Here is an 18,679-nt window from a genome sequence, read left to right as displayed (position 1 = left end):
AGCCTCCTTCTTTTTCCACTTGCTGCCTTTTCTATGGGTGCTTTGTTAAGCTTAACAGTCGTTAAGATTGGATGGCCTAATGCAGGGGTAGGCAAACTAAGGCCCGTGGGCCGGATGCGGCCCAGTCGCCTTCTCAATCCGGCCCGCGGACAGTCTGGGAATCAGCGTGTTTTTACACGGGTAGAATGTGTCCTTCTATTTAAAATGCATCTCTGGGTTCTTTGTGGGGCCTGCCTGGTGTATTTACATGAGTAGAATGTGTGCTTCTATTGAAAATGCACCTCTGGGTTATTTGTGGGGCATAGGGAAAGCCTTCATTTTTGTTTCAGAATATAGTCTGGTCCCCCACAAGGTCTGAAGGACAGTGGACTGGACCCCTGCTGAAAAAGTTTGCTGACCCCTGGCCTAATGCCTGGAGAATGCAGGTGAGTTTCTTTAAGACCAACCTGTCCTAGGGGGCACTGGGAGGATCAAAAGCAACTTCCTTCAATTCTGCTGTTTAATACTGAATTTTCTTCAAGTCTCAGGGCAAAGAGGGGAATTAAGGAGGCTACATCACAAGAAAGGGGAGAGGGGCTTTCCTAATGGCTTTGTTTTCATGCCTGAGCTGGTAGACAGAACCACCAGCAAGGAGACGAGAACTCTGAAGTGTCTAGAACCAGGGTGCATTTGCTTTAAATCAAATCAATTTAAATCACAATTTACGTTAAATCACTAGTCAGTAAGACTTGATTTAATTTTTTTTAAAGAAAGACTCATTCTTGCTGGTGTAATCTTAATATTTACAACCAGATGAAGGTTTCATTTTAGGAATAATAAATTTTCAGAGTACCAGTAGTTTTTACAGTTATATCAAAAATTACTGATTTGGTTATACTATTAGAAACACATAGACAGATAATTATGAAATTACTGTGGGGTTTAATTAAGTTAACTGTTTATATTTGGACAACCTTTCTGCTGTACTTTATTGGAAGGAGAAAAATAATCATTTCCCTCATAACAATTTAAACAATTTATTTAACCAAACAATAACATTATAGCATATGTATCCATATTTGTTAACTGATGTGGTTAAACAGTTTTTTTTAAAAAAAATCTTAGACTAAGTTTTAGCACACATGAAAAACTTAAAATAAATCCTTACTTCCTGATTAATAGCCTTTGGACTATAATGTAACTTAAATAGAAAACTATCTTTAGAAATATTTTCCCTCCAAAAGCATTTTAGTTTAAAAATCCGATTTAAATTTTAAAAAATCCGATTTAAATAAAAATATACCGGTATGTTGTTTTTTTTTTTAAAAAAAACATTTTTTAAAAAAAATCATTGATTTTTATCCACCCTGTCTAGAACTCACAGGAGACACTCGGCAGAAAATCTTTCATTTCTTCCCCAAACTTTGCTTTTCTAAGGCACAAGTTGTTCCTCCCATTGGACTTGTTTCTGAAACACATTTGGGCACAATAGTTCAAAGCATAATGTAGAAAATGGAAACTTGCTATTATTTCTAGCAATCAGAGTACATATACAAGTTACTCTTCTTACAAAAGCCTGCCACATCAATGGCAAACCAGGCTTTGGAGTTGCCATAACAACCTTGGGGTTTGATCAACTGCGTCCACGGGACAAATTTTGTCAAATGGCAGGCATAGATGCATAGCCAGCAACTCATCAGCCAAGATGATGGGAATAAAAACACAGAGAATGCAAGATATGGATCACAATTGCTATCACTCAGTGTAATTGCAAGGTTCTTCCTGAGGGTAAAAGAGCCACAGGACAAAAAATAGGGAAGAGTCAGAGAGCAGCCTTCACTTTCCCTAAAAAGGTAAAGGACCCCTGACAGTTAAGTCCAGTCGCAGACGACTCTGGGCTTGCGGCGCTCATCTTGCTTTACAGGCCGAGGGAGCCGGTGTTTGTCTGCAGATAGTTTTTCCGGGTCATGTGGCCAGCATGACTAAGCTGCTTCTGACAAAACCAGAGCAGCGCACAGAAACACTGTTTACCTTCCCACTGGGGCAATACCTATTTATCTACTTGCACCTTTACACGCTTTCGAACTGCTGGGTTGGCAGGAGCTCGGACCAAACCGTGGGAGCTCTCTCTCATTTTTAAATTCTCCACTAAGCTTTCCTATACAAACGCAGCCAAAGCCTTTACAGTGGAACCTCGCTTTATGAACAACTCGGTTTATGAATTTTCGGTTTGCGAACGCCGCGGACCCATCAGGAACGGATTAATTCACTTTCCATTATTTTCAATGGGAAAGTTCGCTTCAGTTTATGAACGCTTCAGTTTATGAACAGACTTCTGGAACAAATTACACCAATGCTTCGGGTTAAGTACGCTTCACGTTGAGTACTCCGCAGACCCGTCTGGAACGGATTAATCCACTTTCCATTACTTTCAATGGGAAAGTTCGCTTCAGTTTATGAACGCTTCAGTTTATGAACAGACTTCCGCAACCAATTGTGTTCATAAACCGAGGTACCACTGTAAAAGTTCCCTTCCATCAGGAAAAGCTATGCTGGGTGGATTCCATTTTGCGTCTTTGCTGAGCAGCAAAAGATGAAGCTTGGCTATCTCTATATATCTACAGGAATAATTTGTTCTTAGAATGGGTCTGCAGTAATCAAGCAAGCTCCAAGCCCCGCTACCTATAATCTATGTTATCTAGGAAAAATAATAATCCCTAGAAACATTGCCATTTTTATTTAAAATCTTTGTTCTTCTTCTTCTTACCTGCATTATCTGATCTGGGAAAAATCTGACTGGCTCATTTTCTACTTCATTAGTGCCTTCATCCTTCTGGTCAGACTTATTAATGAAATGCACTACAGCTCATTGTGATAAGGTTTGTGTTTCATGGTGATGATATGTGGTTAGAAGTTGGAACCTGAAGAGTCAGCAGATGGATGCTTAAACCAACACAACTATACAAAAAAATAAAATAAAATAAAAATCTCAAGAGTCCCGCTGCTTTAGACTTTTTTAAAAAATAAAAAAATACAAGAACAAAACAGCAGATGGTGGCAGGCTGCCAATTTATAATGTGTTTTCGTGTGGCCGTAATCCCAGCAACAGCGATGGAGTAACTAAAACCCTGTCAACAGCAGGCTATGGGCTGAAAGTATGGTTGGTCCTGCGCAGGAGTGGGAGTGGAAATGGGCTGAAATATGGAGGCAAATCCCACAGGGCAGCTTAGTTTAAAATTAGGAAGCAGTTGGATAAAAGAAACCCAAGGAAGTCAACCAGGAGTCCAAGCCTATCACAGGCAGGGGACCCAGAAGAGGAGTCTGCTGTTAGAAGAGGAACGCAGGAGAGCATCGGATAGAAAAGGAGGCAGCTGTCAAAAGATAAATAAAACCACTCTGGAAATCAGGGAAAGGCATGTGCAGACAAATTCAGATTTTGTCTTTTGCACAGGCAAAGCGTTTACAGTCAAAATAAGACCAAAAAATGGTTCTTTTGTTTTGTTTTTAACAATGGTGTGAGAGGCAGCCATGCTATTGCCTAGGAAGGAATTACAGTGGTGCCTCGCAAGACGAATTTAATTCGTTCCGTGAGTCAATTCGTTTTGCGAAAAATTCATCTTGTGAATCGGTTTCCCATAGGAATGCATTGAAAGTTATTTCTGGTCCATGGGAATGAATTAATTGAATTTTAATGCATTCCTATGGGAAACTGTGATTCGCAAGACAATTTTTTTGCAAAACGAATTTGTCTTGCGAGTCACCATCAGATCGCAAGATGCCTTCGTCTTGCGAAAAATTCGTCTTGCAGGGCATTTGTCTTGCGAGGTACCACTGTGCTACCCCTTCCCCCTTTTCCCTATCCCCATCTCCCCTCAAACCTTAACTGTTTCACCACAAGGAAGGCTAGTACACATATGACAATGTGCTTAGCCCAAGTCCTGGCTGATCCCGACAACCTCTGACTTACGACAACCTCTTGACTTTCATTCTCTATACACTGTGCAATGATTCACAATGATGCATGTAGTCTTTCAGGCCTGACTCAATAACGTAAACTATGTGCTTATCACCACAAAATTATTGACCAATGTAAACTATAGAGCACGAAGCAGCAAGTATTTAGCTGTTGAAGGTTTAGTTTCTTCTCCTTACGCTTCATGGTGAACTCTTCTATTTGTGAACTGCTTGGAGAGCTTTTCGTTAATGGGTGGTGCAGAAAATATAGGTAACTTCCAGGTTACAGAGGATAGACACCATTTCAATTTTCATCTTTTTCATCAAGTTGTTAAATATATATATATATATAGTAAGCTGTCATTTGTTAATGAAAATATGGAGGAAGGAGGGAAATCGTATCTGAGAATTCAGTTGTGGCTACAACAGGCTGAATTTTGGGCTGTGGCAGTAAAACTATGGTTTGAGGCAGTTCCAAAAATAATAATACAGTGGTACCTCGGTTTATGAACACAATTGGTTCCGGATGTCTGTTCATAAACTGAAGCGAACTTTCCCATTGAAAGTAATGGAAAGTGGATTAATCTGTTCCAGACGGTTCGTGGAGTACTTAAACTGAAGCGTTCATAAACTGAAGCGAACTTTCCCATTGAAAGTAATGGAAAGTGGATTAATCCGTTCCAGGCGGGTCCGCAGAGTACTCAACCTGAAGCGTACTTAACCCAAAGCATGGGTGTAATTGGTTCCGGAAGTCTGTTCATAAACTGGAGCGTTCATAAACTGAAGCGAACTTTCTCATTGAAAGTAATGGAAAGTGAATTAATCCGTTCCAGATGGGTTCGTAAACTGAAAATTCGTAAACCGAGGTGTTCATAAACCGAGGTTCCACTGTATGGGCACCAAGGTACCTCTGTGGTTTATAAGCCACAAAACAAACAAACAACAACAAAAAAGAAAAGAAAAGATGTGCATCCAGGTACGAAAACCCTCTATTTCCATCCCCACCGAAGATGTATGAGAAACTTGATTTGTGGTGAACTGACCCAATAGACATTCGCTGTGAGGCTAGAGGAGTAAGAGTACAAAAACAGAAGGCTGAAAGCACACTGTTCTGTACTGCAACAGTATAAAAGATTTATCACCAGCTAAACACACAGTGTGATATCCCTCCCAATACTGCAAAACATTTTTCGCCGGGAAAGGAGCACCAACAGAGCGAGCGATAAAGAGAAGACTTCTGCAAGACTTGGAAAGCCCTTTTTTGTTAGGTTTACAATTACTTTAAATCATCATTATTTATTTTCAAAAGATGACCAGTGAGAGTTTGATCAAGGAAGATGTCTGACAAGTAGAAAATCGGTAGAAAAGTGATCTGTTGCACACACATCTGCTGAAATTCAATTCAGGTGCAAGCACAACTGTCTTAGCAATTGTTGCAAGCATTTCCTGGTTTAGCAGGAGCAGATTAAGCCATATCAGAAAGTGTGGTGTAGTCACAAATGAAGCAGTGAAAATGCACTGAATGGAACATCTGTGAATATTGAAAATTGGAAGAAACACATAAGTTTTCCATTTTTGAATTACTCAAAAGTACAATTTGTCAAGAGCAGTGCAGCATGGCTGTCAAGTTTCAGGTCTATTTTAGTCAGCCCAGAAGTTACTACTTTATCCTAAATGCTGTGTCACACTCTCTGGGTGGAAAGATACCAAACTGCATACCTGCCAAGTCCCGAACTGCAGCCGCGTGACACCGGAAGTTGCGTAGACGCAACTTCTGGTGTCGCTTTGCCCATCTATGGGCACTAAAAATGGCCGCCGCTGGCTTCGAAAGTCGCGTCTATGCATGTCCGGAAGTGCGTAGGCGCAACTTCTGGTGTCGCTCTGCCCATCTATGGGCACCAAAAATGGCCGACGACGACACCGGAAGTCGCGTCTACGCACTTCCAGACATGCGTAGACGTGACTTTCGAAGCTGGCGGCAATTTTTGGTGCCCATAGATGGGCAAATCAGAAAAAAGGGCGCCGGCAGAAGAATATAACAGAGAAAAACGGGAGACGAGGTGATACGGGGGACCGCCGGGAAAAGGTAAGTAAAAACGGAGGTTTCCTGGGGAAAACGGGGTACTTGGCAGCTATGCCAAACTGTATGTCAACCATATTCCTTAAATGGCCAGTGGAGAAGTGAAACTGCTGTTCCATGCTTTGGTGTGTATACTATCCTACCCTTTTGTCTTGTGTTTTTGCTGTTTCTTTGGAAACCAGAAATCTGATAACTCCATGTAGTCAGCATAAAATAGAATGGCAACCTTGTCTAGCACAACACCAGCCAGTATATTTTCCCCATAAATTAGACATACCATAGCTATGCTGCTATGATCTAATAAGAATCTAAAAGTAATTAACTGATATAATATATATATATATATATATATATATATATATATATATATATCCCAACCTTAATCAAATATGTATTCTCATCAGGGTTCTGAGGCAGCAGTAAATTGGGACATTTAAAAAACTGGGACCTCATCCAATCTGTGATCTGATCAGAGTTCAATGGTTATAATAAATTGGGACTATTAAAACTGGGATCTCATCCAAAACTTTATTTTGTCTAAACCACAGAACCTAGTGGTGCTGCTAAGTCAGGAATATTCAATGAACAGAAATGCTGTGTTGAATTAACTCTTACCAAATACAATGCAAAATGTATAGGAGATTCAACACAGATACACACGTTCTAACGTTGGGTTGTGGTTATAATAACATTAGCTATGTTTTATTTGGAATTCAATAAGATTTTCTAGTATAATATCTTTCTATATCTATCGATACAATTACTATTTAATGTTATTTTAGAAACAATAATAATAATAATCTATTTCTGGTATCCATTTCGGGCACAACCTGAGGGACAATCTGCCTTAACGTTGATATCCACTATCACTTGAAAAAGAAAAGAAAAAAGATGAAACATTGCATAGGCTAGAAATAGATATTCAAGCCTCCAGCATTCCTTCAAATATACAGGCCTGGTTCAAAGGTCACAATAATCCAAACTGTGTCTTACTGGGACCACGTAGATGTTCGGGCTCTTAGAGAAGAGCTGAAATCCACTTTGCTCCTCCCTGGTCTTATTTATTCCCATGCCCCATTGAGCTAAGCCAAGATGAATCCCAGACCAGAATTAAGATTGCCGGAAGAAATATCAACAACCTTGGACTGCAAGAAGATCAAACCTATCCATTCAGCCCTGAGTGCTCCCTGGAAGGACAGATCCCGAAGCTGAGGCTCCAATACTTTGGCCACCTCGTGAGAGGAGAAGAATCCTTGGAAAAGACCCTGATGTTGGGAAAGATTGAGGGCACAAGGAGAAGGGGACAACAGAGGACGAGATGGTTGGACAGTGTTCTCGAAGCCACCAACATGAGTCTGACCAAACTGCGGGAGGCAGTGGAAGACAGGAATGCCTGGCGTGCTATGGTCCATGGGTTCACGAAGAGTCGGACACGACTAAACAACTAAACAACAACAACGTCTGAACCCAGACTTATGATTAAGCTCTCTCTTCACTAACCCTGAAATGTAGCCAAGATTGGCACAGGAGTAACAAACAAACAAACAAACAAGGCAGGATAATATTGGGCGAAAGATTCCTGCATTGCAGGGGGTTGGATGAAATGACCCTCACAGCCCTTTCTGACTCTACAATTCTATGATTCTATGGAAGTGGATGTGAAGCAACATTGCCCAGAAGCTTGCATGGTCCCAGTAAGCCATAGTAAATCAGTTTCTCTCTCTCCCCATACACATGAATAAAAATGTTTTCCCCCTTCTTCTGTGGGATGAATGTAGCTTGTGCAGCATGCTCAGAGCTGCAATATTAAATTGCACTTTCCAAAAACATATGTATTGATTTAAAGAGTATTAACATGCGGCAAGGCTCAGGGCTGATAAGACAGGGGAGAACAATTCTACAGTACTGGAAGGCTTCCTAGAAGTAAACCACAAACCTGAAGTCATTTGCAAGGTCCTAAGTCTGAGATTCACTTGCTTAAATATTCTGTCCTTGCCGGCTGCTGAAAATAAGAGCCAGGTATACATTCAACTTCTTATTTTTCTCCTTATACATTTATTTTCTCCAGTGAGAAAACCAGAGGCGCAAGTGTTTTTATTAATAAGCTCCCATCACAAAGGAACCAGCATCAAGATTTAACTGTATCCAAGGCTGTGCCTGTGGAGCTCCCTTGGTTCAATGGGACTTTTGTTCCCTCTCTTCCCCAGTAGCCCCCCCATCTGCTCCAGAGGGCCCCCCCAACCTTCTGGAGGTCATTTTGAGGGAGCGGGGGCAGGGGCTGCTGGGGACAGGAGAAGGAGATGGGCCCTTTATATTTACAGTTTATGTTCTACAATGAACTTTTATGAAAAATACAATAAATTATTACACACACACACATTTTTGGTGTGTGTATCTATATTTATTTATCAGCAGAAAGATGTAAGGATCTCCTGAAAATAAGAATCTCAGTAGGGATACTTAGGAGAAACAGGTAAATAATCAAGAAAACAGCTCTCTTTCAGCAGATATTAATATTAAATTCAGTTTCATAAAAGAGGACAAATTATCACACAGCACAAGATACTCAATACATCTGGTTTACTTTAGATAGATCTTCAAAGACAAGAGTTTTAAGAAGCAACATGAGTAGCCTCACCGGTATGAGGGAGGGAGACACTTTTCATTTCAGAAAAGGAAGCCTGCCTCTTCCCATACTGAAAATTTAATCTGTAGTGGTTTAAAACTGAATCATCTCAATTAAAAAGAAAATACACTGAAAACAATGTTTTCCTTTTATGGATAGACTTTAAGGCTTTGAAGCTGGTCTAGCCAAATTTTGAAAAGCAGGATCTACACAGTGACTTCATGCGTACCATAAAACAGATTCACTCTGATGAGACAATAGCTCGGATTACGAAGGACTAGTAATTTGCTCTCTGCGAAAACTGTATCCCTGGGAAATGAAGAACAGCAGTGGCCTCCTTAAAGAGAAGTGATCTTTAGTTTTGGGTCACCTCACTGATGTGTCAAGAGTGACTTTCACCTACAGCTTTAGTACATTGTTGGCTGGACCAACGAATATTCTCGTGTCTAAATGGCTAGGTAAAGGGACCCCTGTCCGTTAAGTCCAGTCACGGACGACTCTGGGGTTGTGGCGCTCATCTCACTTTACTGGCCGACGAGGGAGCAGACTTTTGTCCACAGACAGTTTTTCCGGGTCATGTGGCCAGCATAACTAAGCCGCTTCTGGCGAAACCAGAGCAGCGCATGGAAACGCCATTTACCTTCCCGCTATTTATCTACTTGCATTTTGGCGTGCTTTCGAACTGCTCGGTTGGCAGGAGCTGGGACCGAGCAATGGGAGCTCACCCTGTCGCAGGGATTTGAACCGCCAACCTTCTGATCGGCAAGCCCTAGGCTCTGTGGTTTAGACCACAGTGCCACCTGCATCACTCCTGTCTAAATTGCTAGCCCAGGCATCCCCAAACTGTGGCCCTCCAGATGTTTTGGCCTCCAACTCCCATGATCCCTAGCTAACAGGACCAGTGGTTGGGGAAGATGGGAATTATAGTCCAAAACATCTGGAGGGCCAAAGTTTGGGGATCGCCACTTGCCACCTGACTGGTTTTGTCCGGCTATTGCCACTCATAGACGAGCAGCTTCTTCCAGGCATGAAAGGCACTGAACATTTACCAGAAGCTTCAAAGGGGTGCAGCTCAGCTATGTTTACAATGTGGACTACACTCTCTGTGCCAGCATCTCCACAGGAACCTCCAACGCACAAGCCGTCAGTGCAGGTGGTGAGGAGGGGAAGAAATCTGCACATTTGAGCTTCAGCTGAAAAGAAATTCAGGTCCAACCACAGCTCCAAAGACACTTAAAAACAGGAAGGTGTAGGAAAACATTGTGCCCATGCTGTAGAGATGTGAATAAGAAAATCTAAATGATACACACATAAGTGGTGGTCAGGTATTTAAACAATTTTAAAAGCAATTTAGCACAGGCCTTTTCTAAGACTTACAGTGGTGCCTCACTAGACGAATTTAATTCGTTCCACGGGTCTTTTCTTATAACGAAAAATTCGTCTAGCAAATCCCATAGGAATGCATTGATTTTTATTTATTATTATTTTTTGCCCATAGGAACGCATTAATTGAATTTCAATGCATTCCTATGGGAAACCGCGATTCACTAGACAAATTTTTCATGAAATGAATTCGTCTAGCGAGGCAACCTCAGCTCAAAAAATCCTTTCATTAAGCGGAAATTTCATTAAGCAGGGCATTCGTTAAGCGAGGCACCACTGTATTGTACTGTATGTGGATTCCCCCCCCCCCGGTAAGACTTGACATCTGCACATTCTTGGCTGATTGGGCTACATGACTGCGATCATCCTTGCCAGGTGTCAGAACACCCCATTTACTGTTGGAAAGACACTTGACAGCCATGCTAGCCAATCTACACTTACAGAGGACATTGTGCTTCCTTAACTAAAATCATTTTGAAGAGCTCACTCGTCAGCCTCTGTGACAACAGAAGATTTTCTGGAGACATCTATCGCAGAACTGTTCCCATCAGCTGAGCCCAGTCGGAACAGAGATGGCCGCTTTCAGCATGATCCTCTCCACTTTGTGTGTTGGAGACATTTGCTTCACAGAAGGAATTGCTTCATGTGAGAGCAAGCTTTCTCTCTCACTTCTCTGAGATGATTTCGCTCTTTTTTTCTTGACAACCAAGCCAGGAAGGAGGTCAGGCTGATCAGACAGGTTGGCCCATTCTCTCTTTGCAGACATCTCTCAACACAACTTGAGTTACTTGGTGGGCAAAGAAGAGAGCATGTTGGGTATTTTTACCCTTGTCTGGTGTTACGCGTTAGACCAGGCTTCCTCAACCTGCCGCCCTCCAGATGTTTTTGGCCTACAACTTCCATGATCCCTAGCTAGCAGGACCAGTGGTCAGGGATGGTGGGAATTGTAGTCTCAAAACATCTGGAGGGCCAAGGTTGAGGAAGCCTGCATTAGACCAAGGCAATCTTTATCTCTCCAGTCTCAATGGCTGGCTAGACTGGCCAATTCTTATCTGACTGGTTGGGCTTGGCTCTTACCATCCAAAGAGCAGCTGGCTCCGTGAGGCTTCTCTCCCCGGAATGGACAGCACTTGCATTTTCCATCAGAAATGCAGTTTTTATGCAGTAGTACTGTAGGAACCCAGGTTTGTTTTGTTTTTTTCATCTGACGTGCACCACATGTGAAACTGTGCATGGGCCACAGCAAGCCAAAACAACTGGAATATATGAACCTGTGACACCCACAAAAACAAAACAAAACCCTACATTGGCCTATTCTACCAGCCCTTGGTTAACGGAGGCCTCAGTGTTGGGTGGAAGGAGGGTAGTGCATCAGAATCTTTCTTCTGAAAAGCAGCACCAAGTTAGGCCAGAGTGCTTGGGCTTGGCCCAATTCTCTCCCTGTTTCCCTTCACCACCAATACCAACAAAATCTGTCATGTTACCAGGCATGGAAAGTGAGCAGTAGGAGGCTAGCAAACTTTTACCAATGATAGCGAATTAGGGGAGCAATTAAGATCTCCTACAAGGCCAAGTTGTTTGTACCTGTGGCTTTTGCACACCACATACAATACGCCTTTCGACTCCGGGCCCGTCAATTGTTACGTTTCACTATGAATTAATTTCTCTCCTAGCAAGGAATGTGCAGAGTCTACATTCTAGTAAATCTTTCCTGAAGCTTTCGTCCATTTGGAAGGCAAGACAAAGTATGCAGCTAGTGAAGTCATAGTGGCAGCAAGATCTATGGCACCGACTCGCTGTGCAGTCGCCGTTGCCAATACATGCATTAAAATCTTAGGCCTGAATTACATTATACATTATGGGATTAGTGAATCTGGGGACAGAGTTATAAAACTCATCTTTACTGTCTATGTAAGCTATCATTAGGTAGCAGTCAATAACAACATAAAGCACTAAAGTTCCACTCAACTGGATAACTTGGAGCTTATCTTTCAAACTCTCTTGCAATTTCACCCCTTCCAGTAATATGTCACAAGGTAGGCAGCTTTCCCTTTTTATTGTTGTTAATAACATCTGCTACCTTTCCAAGGGCTGAGCAATAAATTATTTTTACCAGCCCAAACTAGGCTCCTGAGTTACTTCAGACTTGTCTTTCCTAGGGACCAGTTCATACTGTACATACATGTTCATCATTTGATGAATGAAGCATCATACAGGTGATTTGTACCTGCAAACAAGCTATCACTCATCTTATCCATCCATCCATCCTTCCATCCAAAAACACAGTCAGCATAAAATAATCACTGACTGCCCAACCAGTAGGACAGGTGGTCACAGACAGCGTGGGTTTGAAGCCAGTTATTTACTTGTTTGTTGTTGTTTAGTCATTTGGTCGTGTCCGACACTTCGTGACCCCTTGTTGTTGTTTAGTCATTTAGTTGTGTCCGACACTTTGTGACCCCCACGGACCAGAGCACGCCAGGCACTCCTGTCTTCCACTGCCTCCCGCAGTTTGGTCGGACTCATGTTGGTAGCTTCGAGAACACTGTCCAACCATCTCGTCTTCTGTTGTCCCTTTCTCCTTGTGCCCTCCATTTTTCCCAACATCAGGGTCTTTTCCAGGGAGTCTTCTCTTCTCATGAGGTGGCCAAAATATTGGAGTCTCAGCTTCAGGATCTGTCCTTCCAGTGAGCACTCAGGGCTGATTTCTTTCAGAATGGATAGGTTGGATCTTCTTGCAGTCCATGGGACTCTCAAGAGTCTCCTCCAGCACCATAATTCAAAAGCATCAATTCTTTGGCGATCAGCCTTCTTTATGGTCCAGCTCTCACTTCCATACATCACTACTGGGAAAACTATAGTTTTAACTATACGGACCATTACATTTACTCGTTTACATTTACTGAATTGCATTTACATTTAGACCCTGTTCTTCCTCCCAAAGGAGCATGAATTCAATCCTTTCTCAAGTTGCTTAGCTCATCAGATTAGAGGGGGGGGGAACTGTGGAACTGCATGCATCTGCTAGTATGAAGCATTCTTACACGTTGCAATGGACTTGTGACGCAGTTGCTAGCTACCACTGCTCCAAGCAATGTGAGCTTGACAGTGAGGTTATGTAGATATGACAGAGAAAACAGAAATAGCCTGCTTATCTCAAGTCATCCTTTGGGAGTTCACTGGATAAGCATTCCCCCACCCCCACCCCCTTACAACAGAATTAAAAGGATATGAAATTGCCCAGTGGAAAATGGTGATGTTTCAGCTCTCGTTAATTGTGGGATAAGAATCAAATACGCGAGTTAAAAATATCATCTAGGTTCATCAGCTTCTAAGCACACCTGCTGTTCTCCATTTCAGTCTCAAACATTTCCAGGTCAGAAAGGTGAATAATTATTAGAGAAGATAAACCAGAATTATAAAGGCATTGAACTGACTGTTTTTAATAGGCTCTTACCAATTAACTGTCACTCCAGGGAATACATTCTATTTCGGAAGAGAATTTATCACTAAAAGAAATGTTAACAACATTTATTCCACGTCCAATTGGAACATTAGCCCTAGAAACAGACGGGATCATTCCTTTAAGTCTGCCAACGATTTTGCAAATGACACTGGCCCTTTAACAGATGGGACACATACTTCTTAGCTTGCCAGGATCCTAATAAAAGACATTGGCTCCTGTAAATGAAGGACACATACCTCTCAAATTGCCAGCATCCAAATGGGGAGTTAGAAGTTTAAAATAAAGGAGGACCCAGGCTAGCAGTACCAGGCATATGTTACAGAAATTTCAGTACCACTGGTGCAAACCTTGGCCAAATACTAATTAATTTGTAAGAAACACTTGTGTATATTCAGGATAAAGTTCCATTTCTACTAGACAGACTGTCAGTTGTGCCATAACAGAAACTGGGGGGTAGTGTTTCACTTTACAGTTTGTTTGGCATGGCTGCTGATTTTGTGATTGTCATATATTGTTAGAAGGTTTCATCATTCTATAAAGCTTTGATCATATTTTTATGTAGAAAATCATGTTATAAACAAACTATAATGAAACAATTTGCTGCATTGAGCAACCAGAACTAATTAACAGAATTAATTTTGTTCATTGCTGGGTGATGTGGTCTTGTATTTTATGACATTTAAAGGATTTTCATTGTACACAACATTGTTTTTCTTATGAGCTGGCAGTTTATAAATGCCCCAACAAACAAACAAACAAACAAACAAGCACCATTAGCCTTATGGTCACAAGTTGTGACCCACCAAGCCAAATGATGTGCGTAAGTCAGGCACAACAATCTTACCTTTTCTTGCTCCCGGGAAGATCAGGGCTCTAAATCACACATGGAACCTAAATGCTGGCTCCCTGCTGCAAATGTTACCATCACAACACATAAAAAGTGATGTGACAAAGGAGGCAGGATCCTTCCACCTGCATGCATGAATGCAATTGTGTGATGAGGAACACCTGAGGAGGGTTTAAGTATTTACCTGCACTTGGGATCTGTCTCCCTTCCCCAACACCTCTTTCAGTGCGGAAACAGATACAGCTTGAATTATGATGGAAGAGATGGGGGTGGGGGTCTTTAATTAAATCCACAAGCCCACCCCTTATCTCCACCCATTAGCATAGCTGCCAAGTTTTCCCTTTTCTCGTGAGGAAGCCTATTCAGCATAAAGGAATTTCCCTTAAAAAAAGGGAGAACTTGGCAGCTATGCCCATTAGTTCAGACATTATTTTTTTAGAGAGGCAAAGTGAGGCTTGCTGTGGCGCAAGAGTCTGGCAAAAGACTGAGGAGAGCTAAACAACATGGCTGTCTGCAAGAACGTAATGACGGACACACTGGTTGCAGCATGACTGGGCTGCTATGTCAGCTGTATCTGCTCTGGCTTCTCGCCCATCTTCAATGAACACAGGACAAATTATACCTGTCGCTCAGACTCACCTTTCCCGCTCCTCCTTCATCTTTTCCAGGTCCTCTTCTCTGAGCGTGCCATGCTTGGAGTTTCCCTTCTGATCCCCTTTGGCACCTTTCTCCTCTTTTTTCTTGCCAAACCTAATTAGGGAATTAGGAGAGGTGAGATTAAAGGAGGCTTATAAACTGGAGGAAAAGTGGGCATAAACCAAAACCCACATGATTTAAACAAGTACCGTATAATGTGCTTCTGCTTCTGGTAAAGGTAAAGGTAAAGGTACCCCTGACCGTTAGGTCCAGTTGCAGATGACTCTGGGGTTGCGGTGCTCATCTCGCTCTATAGGCCGAAGGAGCCTGCGTTTGTCCACAGACCGCTTCCAGGTCATGTGGCCAGCATGACTAAGCCACTTCTGGCAAACCAGAGCAGTGCACAGAAACACTGTTTACCTTCCCGCTGGAGCAGGTCCTATTTATCTACTTGCACTTGATGTGCTTTTGCACTGCTAGGTGGGCAGGAGCTGGGACTGAAGAACAGGAACTGTCAACCTTCTGATCGGCAAGCCCTAGGCTCTGTGGTTTAACCCACAGCGCCACCTAAGTCCCTTTCTGCTTCTGGTACAACTCCTAAAATAAAGCTGATACATAACTAAACATTCCTCAGAGTATGAATTAACTAATTTTCCATACACTTGGGGCTTAATTTTTCCAAGACACATGAGTAATGCATGCTAGAGATTTCTCAAGATGTTAAATGAATGGAGTTTTCAGTGCTAGACTATTATTAGCATAAATTTTGAAGGAGCTGACGGGTCTTCTTTCCCCAGGGACAGCTTGTGTATAAGTAATCCTTTGGCAGCCTCCGAGCTAACACAAGGGACCACCACACCATATCTTGGTCTCATCAGTAAAACCTCCTACACATCATGCGCAGCCTAGATTGCATTCTCTTTACCTCTAAAATAAAGGTTATGCATAGACAGCGTCAAACTAAATGATACTACATTGGATGAACAACAAAAATAATTTGCTTTAGGAAAAACCACTTTGCAAAACTCAATGCTCTTTTTCATTACGAACAAGTAACTTGCATATGGCAGCGACATAAAAGGTCCTGCAAATAATAGCTTTCAATTGTGTGCATATATATATTAAGCATTATGGATTAGAACTGCAACTTTTATAACCAAGATTAATGCCCGCAGTTGGAATGTTTTATCTTCTTATTTAGTTACATGCATTATGCTGCTTTTTCTGACTCAAATTTGCATGTAGGACTGTTTCTTTGAAAATTTGACCATGCAGTACAGGATTTTCAATGAGGGAATGCAAATGACATGGAAAATACCTATGAATAAGGATTTTTTTTTAACCAATATATCTCTGACCAGAGGACAATGGGGTGCCCTCCTCTGCAGACTGCCAAATTACAATTTGATTTTTTATTTTTTTTTTAACTTAAAGCAAGAACCACAACTTTGGAAGCATATAGCACCGATTTAGTTCCGTAAGAAAAACAAATGCCATTGATGAAATGATAAGACATTTTAGGAATTCATTATTTGCGTAGCTCAATACATGCTGAATATTTCATATTTCATTCACCATTCATCCCTAATGCCATCTATTTAACAGAAAGCATTTGTCTTCGATTTCCATAAAACCAGGAATTAGAATCGAGATGCAATAGATGTGAGACATCTCCCTCAGTCTAAATGCTACCTTCTGCCTACTGAACCCTTGTAGATAACTTTACATAAAACTACATGCCTCCAAATGTATCCAATAAGCACATTTCATATCTATCGACGGAATCTTCAGGTGATTTTAAAAATCCAGTTTCTCATTTGTCTAGAAAATGTTCTTTTATTCATTAAGTAGTCTCTCCATGGCCTCCAGCCTGTTGGCTGAACTATATTTTCCTCTTCAATACTGGCATTTCTCCAGTGACCAACACTGAGATCTTGGGTTTCACGGCAATCTTATAGAACTCAAATTACTAATGAATTCAAGCAGTGAGACTACAGCACACCAAAAAAATTAGCCCCTAAAAGGCAACACAGTACCACAGACTATCCCCCAGCTGTTCACTGCAGACTGAAAAAGTCTTACCATAAAGGAAAAAATGTGTACAGTATACAGTGGAACCTCGGTTTATGAACACCTCGGTTTATGAATTTTCAGTTTACGAACGCCACAGACCCCTCTGGAACGGATTAATTCACTTTTCATTACTTTCGATGGGAAAGTTCACTTCAGTTTATGAACACTTCAGTTTATGAACAGACTTCCGGAACCAATTGTGTTCATAAACCGAGGTACCACTGTACAGACAAGACCAGGCATAGGCAAACTCGGCCCTCCAGATATTTTGGGACTACAACTCCCACCATCCCTAGCTAACAGGACCAGTGGTCAGGGATGATGGGAATTGTAGTCTCAAAATTTCTGGAGGGCCGAGTTTGCCTATGCCTGGACAAGACAGACACCATCACGTGCCAATGCAGTCTGCTCCAGATGGGGTCTGAAAGAGTGGACCTTCCAGCATCAGCCCAGGTGATGTAGATGTATCAGATCACAGATAACCTGGATTCGGGAATCTATGCTCTGGTCACCTCCGCTGCCTTATGCAACATTGAACATCATGAAAGGGCATTGCTCAGTTTATTATTGTTGCATTTCTACTGCCAGGGAGAGGGAGATGCACACATGCTGTTGTTGTTTTATTTAACCTCAGGTGCCAAAATAGGTATTTGTATGTATATTTGCCGTTGCACCTGAGGCAACAAAATATCTCGCGTTGCCCATGCTAAGAGTGTGTATGTCTGTGTGTGCATTCACACACATAAGGACATACATATGAACTGGGGGACTGGCTGCTTCTTTTGTTTGTAATAATAATAATAATAATAATAATAATAATAATAATAATAATAATAATACTTTATTATTTATACCCCGCCCATCTGGCTGGGTTTCCCCAGCCACTCTGGGCGGCTTCCAACAGAAAAATGAAATAAAATAATCTATTAAATATTAAATCATTGTTGCAGTGTTTAGCCAGTTGGCAGATTTTTTGTTATATGTACCACCATATACTTTGGCCACCTCATGAGAAGAGAAGACTCCCTGGAAAAGACCCTGATGTTGGGAAAGATTGAGGGCACAAGGAGAAGGGGACGACAGAGGACGAGATGGTTGGACAGTGTTATCGAAGCTACGAACATGAGTTTGACCAAACTGCAGCAGGCAGCGGAAGACAGGAGTGCCTGGCGTGCTCCGGTCCATGGGGTCACCAAGAGTCGGACACGACTAAACGACAAAACAACAACAACCACCATTTAAGTCGCTGAACATGTTTTTGAGGGCCCTGCTGCTTTTTATAAAGCAACTGAGAAACTGGGGGACCTGACCAAATCAAATCATTTTTGTTTATTTTTTCATGATCAGGAACCACTGACCATGAGGTTGCTGGGAGATGTACTCCAATGACATATGAAGGACCACAGCTTCTCCATGGCTGGTTAGTCTTAAGTGCTACTTCTCTCTTTGCTAGCAGACATGGAAAAATAATTCTCTCCCCTATAAAGTCCATGCAGATGTTTTCAGTGGCTCTACTCCTTTCACCCGTCTTCCTTCAGATACGGACTTCTTGTCCAGGGAAACTGAAGCCCTGATTTCTATATATGCTACCAAACACAGTGCCTGTTCCGCTCAAGGAACGGGATAAAAGAAACA

The 18,679-nt window shown here is 41.9% G+C and overlaps 1 protein-coding gene across 2 annotated transcripts in view; it reads right to left on the bottom strand.

Moving 5' to 3' along the window:
* Positions 1-18,679, bottom strand: part of PARD3B (par-3 family cell polarity regulator beta) — a 539,269-nt gene that overhangs the window by 165,088 nt on the left and 355,502 nt on the right. For both annotated transcript variants that reach the window (XM_060281957.1, XM_060281959.1), the window contains exon 19: positions 14,975-15,085. In XM_060281957.1, the coding sequence (XP_060137940.1) occupies positions 14,975-15,085 (111 nt within the window). The remainder of the gene's footprint in view (positions 1-14,974; positions 15,086-18,679) is intronic.

Source organism: Zootoca vivipara, chromosome 1 (genome assembly GCF_963506605.1).
Source record: "Zootoca vivipara chromosome 1, rZooViv1.1, whole genome shotgun sequence".
Lineage (NCBI taxonomy): Eukaryota > Metazoa > Chordata > Lepidosauria > Squamata > Lacertidae > Zootoca > Zootoca vivipara.
Note: the sequence above shows the minus strand (reverse complement) of the source record. Positions and strands in the feature narration are given on the sequence as shown.